At 38.7% G+C, this 20,530-nt stretch overlaps 1 protein-coding gene across 4 annotated transcripts in view; it reads right to left on the reverse strand.

Annotated features, from left to right (window-relative positions):
* Positions 1-20,530, reverse strand: part of rgs3a (regulator of G protein signaling 3a) — a 360,852-nt gene that overhangs the window by 214,578 nt on the left and 125,744 nt on the right. For all 4 annotated transcript variants that reach the window (XM_049465826.1, XM_049465822.1, XM_049465824.1 and 1 more), the window contains one exon: positions 12,230-12,273. In XM_049465826.1, the coding sequence (XP_049321783.1) occupies positions 12,230-12,273 (44 nt within the window). The remainder of the gene's footprint in view (positions 1-12,229; positions 12,274-20,530) is intronic.

Raw genomic sequence — 20,530 nt, forward strand, 5'->3', positions numbered from 1 at the left:
TATGGTTTTGCCACATGGTTGCTATGGTGTTGCCAGGCTGTTACTATATAGCTATTAAAGTGTTGCCAAAGTATTGCTCAGTGGTTGCTAGATTGGTGCTGTGCCAGTGATTGCTATGGTGTTGCTATAGAGTTGCCAGGTTGTTGCTATATAATCATTAAGGAGACTTTTTGCTAGTTCACAGCTACATGGTTGCTACGGTGTAGCTATGAATTTGCCAGGCTGTTACTACATAGCAATGAAAGTGTTGCTCAGTGGTTGCAAGATTGGTCCTGTGATGGTGTAAGGTGGTTGCTATGGTGTAAGGCTGTTACTATATGCTATGGATTTTCTATGTGGTTGCTACAGTATTGCTATAGAGCTGCCAAGCTGTTTCTATAAAGTCATTAGGAGATATGGTGGTTGATATGGTATTGTTGATTGTTTACCTTAATATTGAAGGTGGTTGAAACGGTATTGCATTGTCTTGCTTTAATATCGAATGTGGTTGATATGATATTGCTGAGTGCTTGCTTCAATATCAAAGGTGGTTGATATGTTATTGCTGTGTGCTTGCTTTAATATCGAAGGTGGTTCACATAGTGTTTGCTTTTAATATTGAACATGGTTAATATGGTATTGTTGTGTGTTTGCTTTATTTTTGAAGGTGGCTAATATGATATAGTTGTGTCTTTGCTTTAATATAGAAAATGGTTAATATGGTATTGCTGTGTGTTTGCATTAATATCGAAATGTGGTTGATATGGCATTGCTGAGTGTTTGCTTTAATATCAAAGGTGGTTGATATTGTATTGCTGTGTTTGCTTTAATATCAAAGATGGTTCACATGGTATTGCTGAATGTTTGCTTTAAAACTGAAGGTGGTTCACATGGTATTGCATTGTATTGTATTGTATTGCTGAGTGTTTGCTTTAATGTCGAAGGTGGTTGATATGTTATCCCAAGTTGTTGCTAAAGTGTTGCTCAGTGATTGCTAGTTTGGTCTCACCTTATGAGGGTGCAAGGTGGTTGCTACTGTGTTTTAAAGCGTTTCCAGAGTTTTTGCCGAGAGGTTGAGGTGGTACCCCATGTGGTTATTCAGGTATTGCTGGTGTATTACCATGACTTAAGAATAATACACAACAACATGTGTAGCTTAATTTGTACATTAATATCTATAAGAAAATAGTTTTTAAAGAATTAAGTCAAAACCATATTATATCAGAAATCTGGAGTCACAGTTGCTGAATATTCACTGATGGATCTACTTACACCTTCACAGGTTTTATGGAGGCCACAACTTAGTGGGTCAGAGCAGTTTTGGCGCTAGCTGCTGTTGTTCTCTTTCACTGAAACTAAGTGGAATATAAATGTCCTCAACAAAGCCATTACAAGCCATTGAACATGAACCGCTCAGCTACCGCCCCTGGGAAGGACGAAGGAAATGATGCGGGCTCCGTGATCAACAACCCATGATGGGTTTAAACTGAGGCAGTATCCCAGTTTTCCTCGCCCAACTCAGAATAACTCATAATTGAGCGTTGTCCTTTTCACCTGCAATGGGGATTCGACTGTTGACCTCTGCCTTGACTTTGGCTAAAATGGGCCATATTTCAGGTGTGTTTAGTAAAATCAATGTGTAGTTGATCACTACTTTGGAAAAAAGAGGCTTTTTTTCCCTCTACATCCCATAATATCATAATTTTTTTAAAGAATGAGGACGAATTTCAGTGTGTAAAGGGTCTCGAATTCCTTAGACGCACTAAAGAACCATCAAGAACCATCGTTCAACAACAGCTGATAGAAGAGATTACTTTACTCTACAGCTTTATCACCAACAATCTCTACAATACAGAGTTACTATATTCACTAATAACACTCACAAATTTACTGTACACAACACAAGCCTTATGTTCACCATGACCAGAAGCTCCGCCTACTTCTCTACTACAATACAGAGTTACTTTATTCACTAATACCACTTACTTTTAACTTTACTGTACACAACACAAGCTTTATACATAATGTTCACCGTGTCCAGACGCTCCACCCACTTCTCCACTGGACTCTACTGGAGGAATCAGGGATAATGAACCATCACACAGTGGAAACAGTGTATTGTGGTTGGATGAATCAATATTTTAGCTCTTTTATAATATAAATGGATTAAAAGGATTATCCAGACTGTTCTCAGCAACAAGTTTAAAAGCCAGGTTCTGTCATGGTCTGGGGACTGGGTCAGTACACTCCTGTGATGTAGCATTAATGTAGAAAAGTACACTAAGATCTTAGAGGAACACATGATGCATTCAAGGTCACATCTTTTTAAAGAACGTCCATGCAATTTTTAAAAAGACAATACAAAACCACGTGCTGCACACTGCATTACAAAGATTCTTTGAAGCTTTTGTTTTTATACTGATTTTGTTCTGATTGTCAAACAAACTTTAATATCAGACAAAGATAGTGATTATTTTATTTATTAAAGAAAAAAATATATATCCAAACCAATCTAGCCCTGTGTGAAAAAGTGTTTGACCCTAAATCTAATAACATAATTGTGCCACCCTTGGTGGCAACAACTGCATTCAAGCTTTACTGATAACTGACAATGAGTTTTTTCTTTCCTTGGAATTCTCTCATGGAGACCATTTTCACCCAGTCTCTTTCTTATTACTGAATCATTAACACTGATCTTAACTGAGGCGATTGAGATCCTGCAGTTCTTTAAATGTTGTTCTGGGTTCTTTTGGGATCTCCTGGATGAGTTCTTCATGCCCTTTTGGAGTAATTTCAGTCTGTCGGCCGGTCACTCCTGGGAAGGTTCACCAGTGTTCCATGTTTTTTCTCCATTAGTGAATAATAATAGTGAATTACTGTGGTTTTCTGGAGTACCAAAGCTTTAGAAATGACTTTATAACCTTTTCCAGACTGATAGATGATCAAATCAATGACTTTGTTTTTCTCACCTGTTTTTGATTTTTTTTTTTAGATCGGGGCATAATATGTTGTTTTTTGAGATCTTTTATCTGCTTCATGTTGTCAGACAGGTTCTATTTAAGTGATTTCTTGATTCTATAGGTCTGGTAGTAGCCAGGCCTGTAGTTTCTTTTCTCTCTTAATAAATTAAATCATCATTTAAAAAGTGCTTTTTTTATATTTATACAGGTTATACTTGTTTGATATAAAAGTTTGTTTGGTAATCTGAACAAAATGTAAGTATGACAAAAATGCAAAAACAAAATATATCTGTGAGGGTCAAATTTATTTTCATACCCTTAATCCTAATACATGTTTGCAGAGAAAATGGGACAAAATACTGGCACTAAAACACTTTATCACTTGGTATTCTTGGCACAGAAACTCCTAAACAGGAGCTTTTAACTGTTGTGAGAAGCTTAACACTTAACACCAGTGGTGTGCAGTGAGGCCCTTCTTACCCTTCAGAGAAGGGTGACTAAAACTGCATGTAAATAATTACATCATATTTTTATCAGGAAAAAATATATTATAGTTATTGTAAACTATAAGCATGTATTTTATAAATGAAATAAATTAATAATTTTAAAAAATGCTTCGGGACTCAGGACTCTTATCTGACTGACAGCTGTTCTAAGCAATCAAAACTGCTTTTTAAAATAACTTCTGCCCCTTGTGTCTGTGTGCCCCTTCTGCTGATTTTGAGAAGGGTGTGGTATTGAGTCTGTTAGCAAAGTCATAGGGCAATCTAACTAATCAGATTCATGATTTTCACTAAGGGGGGGCGGGGCCATGGCTGTGTAACCCCTTCTCAGGGCTGTGCTGAAGTTGCTTAGTCATAAAACTGAGCTCATGCTTGATTATTTCAGAAGTTACCGAACTATCATGGAATTGCGACCGCAAATGAGACAGATATCGTGTCGCATCTAAATAAAATAGCCTTTTTAAAGGCTGTTCTTCAATGTGAAACTAATTCACAATGAAAGGCCACCTGACTGGTGAGTTTTTGAACTTTATATGTCCTGATTTTTGGTGGTACTTTATTGGAAACACTGATTTTAAGGTTTAGAACTGTGTTGTTCTGCATGTTCCATCTATTCCAGGATGTCTGGATGCAGTATTGTGTCCAGTGCCATTCCCAGGGCACCCTTCAGAACATCAGACCACACCTCGCTACAGCTTCAGCAGGGTCATAAGCGAAAGCTCCTATGACTCATCTCTCACTGCAACACATTTACAGCACTCAGACCAGCAGCCGCAGCCCCTCTGGAGGCTGAGGACCATTTAAGACTTTTCCACGGATCAGAATGAATAATACAGGCTGTCGTATTACATCAGTCTACACACAAATACACTCACACTCACCGTTTACCTTATTAGAACCTTATTACCTTCTGTTTCCACTCGCTGGTCACTTTATTTGGTGCATCCACTTTGAATATTAGAATCAGATCATCAAGTAAACTATGCATGCTCCACATTTTTGCAGTCCTGTTGGGAATAAAAAACTCAAAAAGTTCAGACTGGAGTCCCGGGATGCTGTCTGAGGCACGTATTTGCGACTAGTCTGAGGAATTTCCTGGAGCATCACAAATCATTCTCCATTCGCCTCGGCTCTTCGATTACCCTGGCTCTTCATTCACCCCAGCTCTTTATTCAGCTCCAATCTTCATTTACCTCAACTCTTCATTCACCCCAGCTCTTCATTTACCCCAGTTCATCATTTACCCCAGTTCTTCATTTACCCCAGTTCTTTATTCAGCTCCAATCTTCATTTACCTCAACTCTTAATTTATCCCAGCTCTTCATTTACCCCAGATCTTTATTCACCTCCAATCTTCATTTACCTCAAATCTTCATTCACCCCAGCTCTTCATTTACTCCAGTTCTTCATTTACCTCGACTCTTCATTCACCCCAGCTCTTCATTTACCCCAGTTCTTCATTTGTCCCAGCTCTTTATTCAGCTCCAATCTTCATTTACCTCGACTCTTCATTTACTCCAGCTCTTCATTTACCCTCTCTATTCACCTCAGCAATCTATTTACCTTGGCTCCTTATTCACTTTAGCTTTCCATTCACTTTGGCTCTTCATTCACCCAGGCTCTTTATTCATTTTGGCTCTTCATTCACCCCTGCTGTCCATTCACATCAACTCTCCATTCACCTTGGCTCTTCATTCACCTTGGATCTTCATGCAATTTGGCTCTTCAGTCACTTTTGCTCTTTATCCACCTCGGTTTTCTATTCACCTTGGCTCTTCATTCACCTTGGCTCCTCATTCAATTTGGCTCTTCATTTACCTCGGCTCTTTATTAACCTCGGCTCTTCATTAACTTTGGCTCTATATTCACCCCAGCTCTCCCTTGACCTCAGCTCTTCATTCACTCCAGCTCTCCATCCACCTCAGCTCTCTATTCATCTCGGCTCTTCATTCAGCACAGATCTCCTTTTACCTCAGCGCTCTAATTATCTCAGCTCTTCATTCACCTCAGCTCTTCATTCACTCCAGCTCTCCATCCACCTCAGCTCTCTATTCATCTCGGCTCTTCATTCAGCACAGATCTCCTTTTACCTCAGCGCTCTAATTATCTCAGCTCTTCATTCACCTCAGCTCTTCATTCACTCCAGCTCTCCATCCACCTCAGCTCTCTATTCATCTCGGCTCTTCATTCACCTCAGCTTTCCCTCACCTCAGCTTTCCATTCACTTCATCTACTCATTCACCATGGCTCTTCATTCAGCCCAGCTCTCTATTCACCTTGGCTCTTCAGTCACTTTGGCTCTTTAATCATCCTGGCTCTCCATTCACCTCAGCTTTCTACTCACCTCTGCTCTTCAATTACTTTGGCTTTTAATTCACCTCAGCTATTCATTCACCCCAGCTCTTCACACACACACACACACACACACACACACACATATATACACCATTTACCTTATTAGCAGTGCCTACTTTTTGTTTCCACTCATTGGTCACTTTATCAGAATTTGATATGGTTGTTTAGCAATGCATCCACTATGGATATTAGAATCAGATCATCATGTAAACTATGCATGTTCCGAATTTCTTTTGGGAATAAAAAACAGAGTTCAGAGTTCAGAGCCGAGTCCTGGGATGCTGTCTGAGGAACGTATCTGTGACTAGTCTGAGGAATTGACTGGAGAATCACTTGCAATCATTTGCAAAAAGTTGAGAAAATCACAATTTGACGTGTCGCTAGCAGTTTACCACTTGTCTCTAAACCATGGATAACTTTTCTTTGGTTTAATGATTCTTTAAACATTATTATTTTCTCCTAGAGCAAAATTACATATTTGTTTGATGTTTTTTAGATTTGTTTCAGAAACCAGAGACTATTAGCAGCATAAAAGTGAAAGAACCCCTTTTTTTTTAGAGCTCCCAGTTCTCCTTGACTCTTCATATAGGTTGGCTTTTCCTTTACGTTGACTCTCCACTCAGCCTCAGCTGTCCATTCAGCTCATTCTTCATTCAGATCGGTACTTCATACAGCTCAGCTCTTCGTTTCTCAGTCAACGTGAATTGTGAATGCAGGTCTTTTTTCAGATCAGCTTGACTGTCAATTTAGTTCCATTCTCAATTTAACCTGGTTCTCCATTCAGCCCAGCTCTTCATTCAGCTTTATTCTTTATTTTGACTGATTCTCTGTTCAGCTTATTTCTTCATAAAGCTTGGTTCTCCATTCAGCAGCACTCTTCTTTAAGCTCAGTTCTTCATTCATCTCAGTTATCCCTTTAGTCTCTTAGACTCTTCATTCTGCTTGTTCTTTCATTCAGCTAGGATCTTAAATTAGTCTGGTTCTCTGGTATCTAACTCTTTTTTTCAGCCTCTGCTCTATTCATCTCTATTCCCCATTAAGCTTGTCTCTCCATTCAGGCTAGCTATTCACTCCCTCTCTATATTCAGTTCAGCTTTTCATTTAGTTTGTTACTTTATTCTTCTTTGCTCTTCTTTGTTCAGCTCAGTTCTCCATTTAGCATTAATCTTTATTTAGTCTAGCTCTCTTTTCAGCCCGGCTCTTCATTTATCTTGGTTGTCCTTTTAGCTCAGTGCTTGATTTGTCTCGGCTCTTGATTCATTTCAGCTGTTCATTTATGTTGGTCTTCATTCACCTTGGCTCTTTATTCAGTTCAGTTCTACATTCAGCTTGACTCTTCATTACACTTTACTCTCTGTTTAGCTTGGTTCTCCATTCACCTTAGCTTTTTTTCCTTCACCTTTGTTCTTTACTTCAGCTCTTTGTTGAGCTCAGTTCTTCATTCATCTCTTTTTCCACTCTGCTTGCTGCTTCATTTGTCTTGCCCCTGCGTTCATCTTGGCTCTTCATTCACCTTGGCTCTCCGTTTACCTCAGTTCTTCATTCAGTTTGGTTACTCATTCATCTTAGTTCTCCATTCAGCTCAATTGCACATTCACCTCGGATCTCCATTCACCTGGGCTCTTCATTCACCTCGGATCTCCATTCACTTTTACTCTCAATTCACTTTGACTCTTAATTCACTTTGCCTCTCTATTTACCTCAACTCTTCATTTACTTTGCCTGTTTCACCTTGGCTCTTAATTCACCTCGGATCTTCATTCCCGACTCTTCATTCACATTGGTTCATTTTTTATCCACTTTCTCCCCAGCTCTCCTTTTCCCTCGATTCTTCATTCAGCCCAGCTCTCAATTCACTTTGGCTCTTCATCTGCCTTAACTCTGTTTACCTCAGCTGTTCGTTCGTTTTGGCTCTCCATTCACCTTGTCTCTTCATTCACTTTGGTTCTTTATTCACCTCAACTCTTCATTCACCTCAGCTCTTCATTCACTCAGCTCTTCATTCACCTCAGCTCTTCATTCACTCAGCTCTTCATTCACTTCAGCTCTTCATTCACCTCAGCTCTTTATTCACCTCAGCTCTTCATTCACTTCAGCTTTCTTTTACTTTAGCTCTTTATTCACCTCAGCTCTTCATTCACCTCAGCTCTTCATTCACTCAGCTCTTCATTCACCTTAGCTCTTCATTCACTTCAGCTTTTCATTCACCTCAGCTCTTCATTCACCTCAGCTCTTCATTCACTCAGCTCTTCATTCACCTCAGCTCTTCATTCACCTCAGCTCTTCATTCACTCAGCTCTTCATTCACCTCAGCTCTTCATTCACTCAGCTCTTCATTCACCTCAGCTCTTCATTCACTTCAGCTTTTCATTCACCTCAGCTCTTCATTCACCTCAGCTCTTCATTCACTCAGCTTTTCATTCACCTCAGCTCTTCATTCACTCAGCTCTTCATTCACCTCAGCTCTTCATTCACCTCAGCTCTTCATTCACCTCAGCTCTTCATTCACTCAGCTCTTCATTCACCTCAGCTCTTCATTCACTCAGCTCTTCATTCACCTCAGCTCTTCATTCACTCAGCTCTTCATTCACCTCAGCTCTTCATTCACCTCAGCTCTTCATTCACTCAGCTCCTTATTCACCTCAGCTCTTCATTCACTCAGCTCTTCATTCACCTCAGCTCTTCATTCACTCAGCTCTTCATTCACCTCAGCTCTTCATTCACCTCAGCTCTTCATTCAGCTCAGCTCTTTATTCACCTCAGCTCTTCATTCACCTCAGCTCTTCATTCACTCAGCTCTTCATTAACCTCAGCTCTTCATTCACTCAGCTCTTCATTCACCTCAGCTCTTCATTCACTCAGCTCTTCATTCACCTCAGCTCTTTATTCACCTCAGCTCTTCATTCACCTCAGCTCTTCATTCACTCAGCTCTTCATTCACCTCAGCTCTTCATTCACTCAGCTCTTCATTCACCTCAGCTCTTCATTCACTCAGCTCTTCATTCACCTCAGCTCTTTATTCACCTCTGCTCTTCATTCAGCTCAGCTCTTTATTCACCTCAGCTGTTCATTCACTCAGCTCTTCATTCACTCAGCTCTTCATTCACCTCAGCTCTTTATTCACCTCAGCTCTTCATTCACCTCAGCTCTTTATTCACCTCAGCTCTTCATTCACTCAGCTCTTCATTCACCTCAGCTCTTCATTCACTCAGCTCTTCATTCACCTCAGCTCTTTATTCACCTCAGCTCTTTATTCACCTCAGCTCTTCATTCACCTCAGCTCTTCATTCACCTCAGCTCTTTATTCACCTCAGCTCTTTATTCACATCAGCTCTTCATTCAGCTCAGCTCTCAAATAACCTAATCGGTCCATTTATTTAGGTTCTTTATTCACCCCAGCTCTCCTCTAAACTCTGTTTTAATTGGTTAACAGCGTGTTTAAAGGTGATGTTAACAGCGTGTTTAAAGGTGATGTTAACAGCATATTTAAAGGTGATGTTAACAGCATGTTAACAGTGCGTTTGAGCAGATTCTGGAGGCGATGCAGGGAACTGAAGGCCGGAGAAGTGAAGATGGCGTTTAAGGATGCGAGCTGTCATCCTCACTCTAGAGAAACACTTAATCCCTCTCTGTCACTGCAGAGATCTGTCCTCACTGCTCCATACATCAAACTGCAGGCCAGGCTCTGACACTGCTGACAGAACCCAGTCAAAGAGCTGACAGTAACGCTAATGACCTCCATTCAGCCTGATCTGCTGACTTAGTTACACTGGATTAAACTGGAGAGACCATAGACTTTCATCTTTAACCCGCTGAGGTCCACAAACTCACCAGACATTTTATAAATGTCTTTATTTATACCAATGAAAGTATACAGGATGCAGAAATAATAATAAAAAAAAAAATAATAATAATATATCTGTAAAGTCTGACCTTTCAAATGCATCTAATAAAAAATTGTTTGACACTTAAATTCAGAGTTACTGGTTTTGATTTATCAGTTTCATACAATCACATTTTCATACATGCACAGATCGACCAATCACAGATGAGAGGCAGATCTGCCTTCAGATGATTGATATCATTATTAAAACATTTTTGTTCTTTTTAGGAAGGAGACAAAGTTACTACTGTAGTGTAATCTCTCTCTTTCAGTCTCTCTCTCTTTCAATCGCTCTCTCTTTCAGTCTCTCTCTCTCTCTCTCTCTTTCAGTCATTCTCTCTTTTAGTCTCTCTTTAAGTTGCTCTCTCTTTCTTTCAGTATCTATCTCTCTCAGTCTCTCTTTCTATCTCAGTCTCTCTCTCTCAGACTCTCTTTCAGTCTCTCTTTCTCTCTTTCAGTCACTCTCTCTCTCTCTTTCAGTCTCTTTTTCAGTCTTTCTTTCAGTCTCTCTCTCTTTCAGTCTCTCTATTTTTTTCTTTCAGTCTCTCTCTTTCAGTCTCTTTTTCTTTCAGTCTCCCTCTCTCTTTCAGTCTCCCTTTCTTTCAGTCTCTCTTTCTTTCAGTCTCCCTCTCTCTTTCTGTCTCTCTCTTTCTATCTTTCAGTTGCTCTCTTTCAGTCTCTTTCTATCTTTCAGTTGCTCTCTTTCAGTCTCTTTCTATCTTTCAGTTGCTCTCTTTCAGTGTCTCTCTCTCTTTTGTCTCACTATCTCTCTTTTTTAGTTGCTCTCTCAGTTTCTCTCTATCTCTTTCAGTCTCTCTTTCAGTCTCTTTCTCTCTCAGACTCTCTTTCAGTCTCTCTTACTCTCTTTCAGTCACTCTCTCTCTTTCAGTCTCTTTTTCAGTCTCTCTTTCAGGCTCTATTTCTCTCTTTCAGTCTCTCTTTCAGTCTCTTTTTCTTTCAGTCTCTTTTTCTTTCAGTCTCCCTCTCTCTTTCAGTCTCCCTTTCTTTCAGTCCCTCTCTCTTTCAGTCTCCCTTTCTTTCAGTCCCTCTCTCTTTGAGTCTCTCTTTCTTTCAGTCTCCCTCTCTCTTTCAGTCTCTCTCTCTTTCTCTTTCAGATGCTCTCTTTCAGTCTCTCTCTCTCTTTTAGTCTCACTATCTCTCTTATTTAGTTGCTCTTTCTAAGTTTCTCTCTCTATCTCTTTCAGTCTCTATTTCTTTTAGTCTTTCTCTCTGTAGTCTCTCTCTCTTTCAGTCTCTCTCTTTTTCAGTCTCTCTCTCTCTGCAGAGTCACTTCCTGTAGTGATTAGTGTCAGTAGCCCGGTGGACGGTGCAGCGACGAGCTTGCAGTGTGTTATGATGAGTGAGTGAGACGAGATCAACACACACTCCAACGCCTCCCGCGCATCACACACACACACACGTTCTATTTTAAGGGCCTAATTGGACAGGCTGCATATTTCCCCCCGTCCCCCCTCTTCTCCCCCTCTTTCTCGCATGACTGTGGGACATGCACCCCAGCTTCACTCAGCCTCGCTCTGCTGTGTTTAAAATAGGCGAGAAGTTGTTAAAAAATTCATCCGGACTTAATTAGGTGATACATCCCCGTTTTCAGAGCGGGATTAAAGGGAACAATGACGTAAACGTGATATTCACACGGGGTGGAGAGGAAAACAGAAGCGAGTGAAGAGAATTAAAGGAAAGTGAGGCTTAAAATCTCAGAGTTCACACAGAGTGGAGAGTTCAAACCAAGTATCATATCGCCGCTGTCCAATGAAAAACAAGTATCTACATTTTTTGGGGATTTTTAGTTTACTACATAATTTGAACACACACAATGTCCCTCACGCTATCTTAAAATTTCCAGATGAATGGACCAATAGAAATACTTCAAAATGTCCTAAATTAACAATTTTTACATTGACTTCCATTAAAAGTTTAAAGGGTTTTTTTCTCTCTCCTGTAAAGTTGCTGTTTTGGAGATACATGTTTTTCATTGGACGGTGACAATATGTGCTGTGAGTTCTGGTATGTACTGATTTCTGTTCAGTATGAACAGAATAACATAGTAAAAGGAGAGTAAACAAATGCAGATCAGACTTCTAATCATGCTCCCTTAAAAAGACCCCTAAAAATAGTTGCACTCAATCTACAGACAGGAATAAAACTGTTGACAGTTGTAAGGGTTTTACTCAGTCAGTGGAGCTCCTGTATAGAAATGTACCTGAACACACCTCACTTCCAGACCACCACGCCCATCAGTGTAGATTTATTCCTAAACTCTGATGCTATTTTAACAGCTCAGGGGCAAGGCGTGAAAATAGACTCTTGATGGGGTGCAAGATAGCAACTAGCATCACAACAAGACCGGTGCAGGTTGGATGATAGGGCCCTTGGTCATGATGTAAGGTCTCCATTACAGACACAATGTTCATTCACAACACAACATTACGTTAATAGATCAAGCAATCAGTAAATCAACCTTTATTTACACTCGCAGTACACTGAAATAAGTGATAAGTAAAATTTACTTAATCAAAAATAGCACGTACCTCAGTCATGTGGATTAGGTAGAATCGCAGCTCCTCACTGTGATCTGTAGAGGAATAGAGAATCAGAATGTTAGCACTGCTAAAATACTATTTTTATTATATAATATATGCGATAACAACAGAGAACTAGAAAGGGAAAGTTTGATAAGGAACTTTAAGTTGGCTAAAAGCTAAAGTCCAAAATCTTTTATCTAAAAGCTAAAGTCCAAAAGCGTTTGACTAAAAGCTAAAGTCCAAAAACCTTTGGCTAAAACCTAAAGTCCAAAAACCTTTGGCTAAAAGCTAAAGTCCAAAATCTTTTATCTAAAAGCTAAAGTCCAAAAGCGTTTGACTAAAAGCTAAAGTCCAAAATCTTTTATCTAAAAGCTAAAGTCCAAAATCTTTTATCTAAAAGCTAAAGTCCAAAAGTGTTTGGCTAAAAGCTAAAGACCAAAAGTGTTTGGCTAAAAGCTAAAGACCAAAAACCTTTGGCTAAAAGCTAAAGTCCAAAATCTTTTATCTAAAAACTAAAGTCCAAAATCTTTTATCTAAAGACTAAAGTCCAAAATCGTTTATCTAAAAGCTAAAATCCAAAAGCATTTAACTAAAAGCTAAAATCCAAAAGCATTTGAAAAGCTTTTGGCTAAACTATGGCTAAAAGAGGTGGTTGCTATGGTGTTGGTATGGTGTCTGTGGTAGTTGCTGAGGTGTTGCTAGGCATTCGCTAAGGTATTCCAGGTGGTCGCTAAAGTGTTGCTAGGCAGTTGCTGAGGTATTCCAAGTGGTTGCTATGGTGTTGCTAATTGGTTGCTAAGCAGTTGCTATCATTTCTCTGGTGATGTAAAGTGGTTACTATTATATTATTATATATGTGGAGGTTGCTAATGTGTTGCTAGCTGGCTGCTGAAGTATTCCAAGTGGTGGCGAAGGTGTTTTTAGGCAGTTGCTATGATTTCAGAAAAGTGGTTACTAAGGTGTTACTAATTCACATGGAAGGAGAGGAAGGAGACCTTTAATGGTCCTTTACGTTGCACCTATTGCAACATATATATGTAATAAAATATATGCCCCCCCCCAAACACTATACCGCAATATCCTACACACCTCTCTCTCTCATCCAGCCATCATTCTCCAAACTTACTTTCAGATTGATTACATTGATTTAGTCCTGGTGTTTTGCTGCTGTCCATCATTCTGACTGTCTCCTCCCCCTCCCAGCCCCCCCCCCCCCCCCAACCACTCCATCACTCAGGGGGTGAGACAGGTGCTGGCAGGTCGCTCTGACTTGTGGCTGTTTGCTACCAAACCATCATCCCATCTAACATCTTGCTGTTGATCCTGTCAGAGCATTTGTTTTTGCGTAGCCTTCAGAATTCATTAAAAATACGTATATAAAACAAACTCTCTGCTGCTTTAACTTGCTTTTTTTATTGCATCATAAACCTAAGATATTTCATGTTTTTCTCAGCCCTGACACTTTCAGTCTGCCTGCTTAGGACAATGTTTTCCCTAAAAACACTATTTCCCAGCAATCCCCGTCAATGGACTACAATAACTCGGCTGATCACGTGACTCTGCAACGCTCGGCTTCGCCCACCTACTGATTGCTCTCACCTGTGTGTACCCCTATAAATAGTCATCTGTTCACTTTGTTTTCCCTGTTCCCCTATTTTCTAGCTCTTTTACGACGCATTCTCCTACTCTCTTGCCTAGCCCTCTAGTTTTTTTGTGGATCTTTAGTTACCGACCTCACTTCCTCCTTTGACTACTCTCTTGTCTTCCCCCTTTTATCCCGCTTGTCCTCCCATGTACCGACTTTTTACCGGTTTTGGCTCTGCATTCTGCTATGTTGCTACTTATTGCTGCCCTGATCTTCACTAGTTGTACTGTCTACATCAATCCCTTTGGGATCAGTTTTAACAATAAACCTGTGTTTTCTAATTAGCACTTGTCTCACCTTGTCCTGGCCCTGGTGAAAGTTTTATCTGAATTGAAACACAAAAACCTCAGTTTAAATTAAAAAAAACAAACAAAAAAAAAACATGAAGAGAGGTTTGGGAGGGACACTAGATGATGTATGGGTTTAGGGGTGGGGCAGAAGGGAAAGCTGATTGGGCTGATTGAGCAGTGTGCCTCGGCGCTGCAGCGGCAGAGGCCACAATAAAAGAGATTTTTTTAAAGGGTAGGATTTATTTTAAATGTTTAAGTTGGACTAGTGTGTTTTATTACACATTTCAGCTATTAATGAAAAAAATATGGTTTATGGTTTGATACTTCTTTTATTCGATTTTTTTTTTTTACTTTATTTTTAGAATGTTCTCATGCATTTGTTACCAGCTGAAGGATCTCTGTACATCTTCTTGCTTAACTGCTCATTATTAGCCCTAAATTTCCCTTATCCCAAAAAATGTATTATGTAAATTTGTAAATTTAAATGTTTAAATTAAGACAAAACATGAAAACAGCGGTATGAAAAAGTTTGGGCATCCCTAATAGTTTTCATGATTTTACTTTATAAATCATTGGTCGTTGGGATCAGCAATTTCAGTTAAATACTGTAAATCATATAGCAGAAGAACACAGTGATACTTGAAGAGTGAAGTGAAGTTTATATGATTTACAGAAAGTGGGTAACACTTTATAATACTGTTCCATAGTTAATAGGTAACTAAGCAGTAACTAAGCAGTAACTAATTAATAGTGCTGCATTAACACCTAAATATTTTCTATTAACTACCAGGGAGTACTGAATAATTACTCAGTATATAGTACTGAACTAATGATTATAGTAGTTTACTATTAACTCCGCATTAATTACTGAGACTTACATATCTCCTGGAGAACTACTTACTAATAATGTCTCCTTTATAATAACTATTCATTAATTACTGCTCAAATCAACATTAATTACTGAAAACCCTTACATCCCACCTGGGGAACTATAGATCTAAATCAGTCTACACAATTATTCTATCAGTGGTGATATTAAAGGCATATTTGAGTGACACCATTTGTAGTAGTAGTAACCTTAATTACCTTATTATCATCATTATCTTCCAAATATTAGCAAGTAAAATATAGTATATAGTAAAATACTACAGTGTGTCGTAATCTGCTTAAACCCCATTTTTGAAAGAAAACAAAAACTTTATAACGTAATATTATTACATAGTAGACATTATTTATGTTCTCCAGAAGACTCTAAGACTGACTGTACTCAATTTTGTTTTAATGGTCACTGCTTTAATTTTCAGCACCAACCTTATAAACGTTCATCTTTAGCCTTGCAGTCTCGCAGACTTTTAGTGCCCATTATTAGGGTAATTACGGTAATTCCACAGCGCCGGACCGCTAGCCTCTATCAGTGTGTTTATCTGCTGCTGCAGGTTATTCTATCAGTGGTGATATTAAAGTCGGTGACACCACTTATCATATATTAACCTTACTTACCTTAGTATGCTCAATATCTTCCAAATGTTAGACACACTGAAATGTGCAGTAGTCTGCTTAACCCCCATTTTTGTAATGTTCTGTCAGTGTGTTACAGGTGTTTATTCTAAACCTGTGCTCTTCTTCAGTCCTCCTGGAGATGTGCTCAGTAGAAGTGATGGCTCACATACAGCTTTACTCTAGGCTGTGTCCTAGATCCTTATTCTGGGGGAAATCATGTTTAAATGAATAAATATTTGTGTTAGATAACGAACTAGGCATCCCTGTGTTCTTCATAGATAATTAATAAGGGGTCCCTGTCTTCTTTTTTCGGGAGTTAACAGCAGCACATGGTAACCCATTACTAATGACTGAGCAGTTACTGTGTTCTTCTTTAGGAGTTACTGCAAATCATACCACAGTATTATAAAGTGAGAAACATGGTAACTAATTACTAATTACTGAGGAGTTACTGTGTTCTTCTTTAGGAGTTACTGCAAATCACACAACAGTATTATAAAGTGAGAAACATGGTAACTAATTACTAATTACTGAGGAGTTACTGTGTTCTTCTTTAGGAGTTACTGCAGATCATGTCACAGTATTATAAAGGGAAATATACATTAATAATGATAATAATAATAATAATAATAATAATAATAATAATAATAATAATAATAATAATAATAATAATAACACACATTTAACCTAGCTAACTAACACACACATTTAAACTAGCTAACACAATTAACCTAGCTAACACACACACATTTCCCCTAGCTAACACACATTTAACCTAGCTAACTAACACACACGCATTTAACTTGCTAACACACATATAACCTAGCTAACTAACCCACACATAAAAGTTAACTTAGCTAGCAAACGAACACACATAACCTAGCTAACTAACACACATTTAAACTAGCTAACTAACACACACATAACCTAGCTAACTAACACACATTTAAACTAGCTAACTAACACACATTTAAACTAGCTAACTAACACACACAACCTAGTTAACTTAGCCAGTTAACTAACACACACACACATAACCTAGCTAACTTAGCTGGCTAACGCTAACTACACACACAACTTAGCTAACTTAGCTAGCTAACACACATCCTAAAGCTGTTTAACAACCCACAAAGAGTCCTCATCTGATCCGGGGGTAAAATAAGCTGGAAAAGATCTCAATATCTTGATTACTAGTTTATTTTCAATCAAATACAGAAATATGAAAGCAGCAGTTTCTCTTAATCCTCCTCCTCCAGCAACAGCAGCACAGCAGAGAATTTACACGAAGGACCTGGAGAGCTGCGTCCGCTGTGAAATTACCGTAATTACCCTAATAGTGCGCAGTAAAATAAATCTCTGTGAGACTGCAAACGCTGAAGATGCACTTTTATAAGGCTGATACCTAGTATTAAAGCAATGATTGTTACATTATTACAGTCTTACAGCCATTCTTAGAGTCTTAGATGCTTTCTGGAGAACTTTCATCAATGTCTTCTATGCAATAATATTACGTTATAATGTTGTTGTTTTTTTCTTCCAAACATGATGGTTAAGCAGAGTAATACACACTGAAGTATTTTACTATATGTTGCTAATATTTGGAAGGAACTGAGGATAATAAGGTAATTAAGGTTACCACTACTACAAATGGTGTCACTTGCTTAATTCAAATATGCCTTCAATTAATATGCATTTAACTCAAATATGCCTGATTTAGAGTTCCCCAGGTGGGATGTAAGGGTTTTCAGTAATTAATGTTGATTTGAGCAGTAATTAATGAATAGTTATTATACTACTATAATCATTAGTTCAGTACTATCTACTGAGTAATTATTCAGTACTCCCTGGTAGTTAATAGAAAATATTTAGGTTTTAATGCAGCACTATTAATTAGTTACTGCTTAGTTACTGCTTAGTTACCTATTAACTATGGAACAGTATTATAAAGTGTTACCCAGAAAGTGTGCAATCATTCTTTAAACTCAATTAGACAGGAGTAAAAGAATTAAATTTGAGCAACAACCCCAATAGAAAAATGACATCAATATTTAGTAGATTCTCCTTTAGGGGAAATAACAGCCTCTAAACGCTTCCTATAGCTTCCAATGAAAGTCTGGCTTTTGACTGAAGGTATTTTGGATCATTCTTCTTTACTATTCATTTCCAGTTCAGTCTGGAGGTTTGATGGTTTCTGATCATGAATCACAGCACAGCTTTAAATCACACCACAGATTATATTCAGTAATATTCAGCTCTGGGGACTGAGATGATCTGAGATGATCATTCCAGAACGTTGTACTTGTTTCTCTGTATGAACGCTTTTGAGCAGTGTTTAGACCAGGGGTGTCCAAACTTTTTTTGTTGGGGGCCAAAAGGAGAAATATATTTGAAGTCACGGGCCAAAGACTCTATAATAAAACAAATAATGAAATATACCACTTTAAATAATATTTTTTTCCTGATTACTTTCATTTACACACAATTTTACTTGACTTACTATCTTTATCTTTGACAGTGTTGTGTAAACTAAGATTTTCAAATTGATGTTTAATTTCATGATTTCTCTTAATTTTAAACTCCTTAATTACGGCTTTTTAACTTTTAGACTCTTTGCCCCGTTTTTCTGCGCTAGAAATGAGCACCCTCTCCGCTTTAGACTCTTTGCCCGTTTTTCTGCGCTAGAAATGCGCACTCTCTCCGCTTTTAGAATCTTTTGCCCCGTTTTTTCTGCGCTAGAAATGCACACTCTCTCCGCTTTTAGACTCTTTTGCCCCGTTTTTTCTGCACTAGAAATGCGCACTCTCTCCACTTTTAGACTCTTTGCTCCGTTTTTCTGCGCTAGAAATGCACACTCTCTCCGCTTTTAGACTCTTTTGCCCCGTTTTTTCTGCACTAGAAATGCGCACTCTCTCCGCTTTTAGACTCTTTGGCCCGTTTTTCTGCGCTAAAAAATGTGCACTCTCTCCGCTTTTAGACTCTTTTGCCCCGTTTTTCTGCGCTAAAAAATGCGCACCCTCTCCACTTTTAGACTCTTTGGCCCGTTTTTTCTGCACTAGAAATGCTCACTCTCTCCGCTTTTAGACTCTTTGCCTGTTTTTCTGCACTAAAAAATGTGCACCCTCTCCGCTTTTAGACTCTTTGGCACGTTTTTCTGCGCTAGAAACTCTTTTGCCCGTTTCTGACACCTAGCGTTCAAACTTTGAATCACACATTATAAAAACCTGCTTAACAGCGGACACCCCTGGTTTAGGGTGTTTAGGGTCATTGTCTTGTTGAAGGATCCAGCCCCGGCGCTTTAACTTCAACTTTCTTACTGATTCTTTAACAATGTTCTCAAGAATCTGCTGATATTGACTGGAATCCATGTGATTCTCAACTTTCTCATGATTGGATTCACCTGTGTGAATGTAGGTCAGAGGTCAATGAGTTTAGCAAACCAATTTTGTGCTCCAATAATTAACAAAAAGGGTTTTTTAAAAGAGTTTAAAGAATTATCGCAGACTTAATCCTATAAACTTAATTTCACTTCTCAAATATCACTGTGTTCTTCTGCTATATGATTTACAGTATTTAACTGAAATTGCTGATCCGAACAACCAATGATTTATAAAAGAAAATCATGAAAATTATACGTTTTTTTTTTTTTTTAACACCACTGTATTTGGGGTTATTTGCGGAAATTAAAGGGTTAATAGGTAAGTCTCTAAGCTTTCTGTTGGAAGGTGAGTTGGGGGTGTGTTTTAATCACAGTCCAGACCTTTAGATTAATGTCAGCTCACACAAATACTGCAGCAGCTCCTTCCATCAATCAGGCGTTTAGATCCTCGGCGGCCCGAAAACAGGAGATAAATTGGACCCTCGGGTTGCCCCCACCTCTCGCCCCGGTCGATACGGGCAAAACAAAACATCACGGAGTAAACACCGGCTAACTCACCACACGACACACACACTGCCCTTTCCACCAGCCGGGGAATTCACACACACTTTACCAGGAAACAATTTAGACCCACTTTACTGGACGCTAATTAGAGCTAGCGCTGCGCTAAGCAACCAGTCCTGTATTAACCCTTTAGAGCTACTCTGAACATTTACATATAGTGCTGTGAATAAGTATTTGCTCCCCTTTATCATTGAAAAGTAGCTTAATTTCAGTAAGTATATATTATATAGATGTATTACACACACAGAGTAATCTATTTTAAGTGTTTATTTATTTTATTGTTGATGGTTATTATGGCTTACAGCCAATGAAAAACCCAAAAATCAGTGTCTCAGAAAATTAAAATATAATATAAATCCAATTGGCGAAAAAGTCCTGCTGGAAAATGAAATCTGCATCTCCATAAAAGTTGTCAGTAGCAGAGGGAAGCATGAAGTGCTGTAAGATTTTGTGGGAAAACTAAAACTAAGACATTAGACTTATACTAGATAATAGATAATAAAACACAGTGGATCAACACCAGCAGATGACATGACTCTCCAAACCATCACTGATGATCAATAATGTTACATTTCATTTAAAGTAAATCAAGGGAGCAGAATCTGGAGGAAGAGTGGAGAGACACACAGTCCAAGCTGCTTGGTGTGAAGTTTCCACCAATCAGTGATGGTTTGGAGAAACATGTCATCTGCTGGTGTTGATCCACTGTGTTTTATTATCAAGTCTAAAGTCAGTGCAGTTTAGTTTCCCCGCAAAATCTTACAGCACTTCATGCTTCCCTCTGTTGACTTTTATGGAGATGCGGATTTCATTTTCCAGCAGGACTTGGCACACTGCCCACACTGTAGCCAAAAGTACAAATTGGTCTTATGTAATATTCAAATTTTCTGAGATACAGATTTTTGGGTTTTCATTTCATTTCATAAGCCGTA

Source organism: Astyanax mexicanus, chromosome 1 (genome assembly GCF_023375975.1).
Source record: "Astyanax mexicanus isolate ESR-SI-001 chromosome 1, AstMex3_surface, whole genome shotgun sequence".
NCBI lineage: Eukaryota > Metazoa > Chordata > Actinopteri > Characiformes > Acestrorhamphidae > Astyanax > Astyanax mexicanus.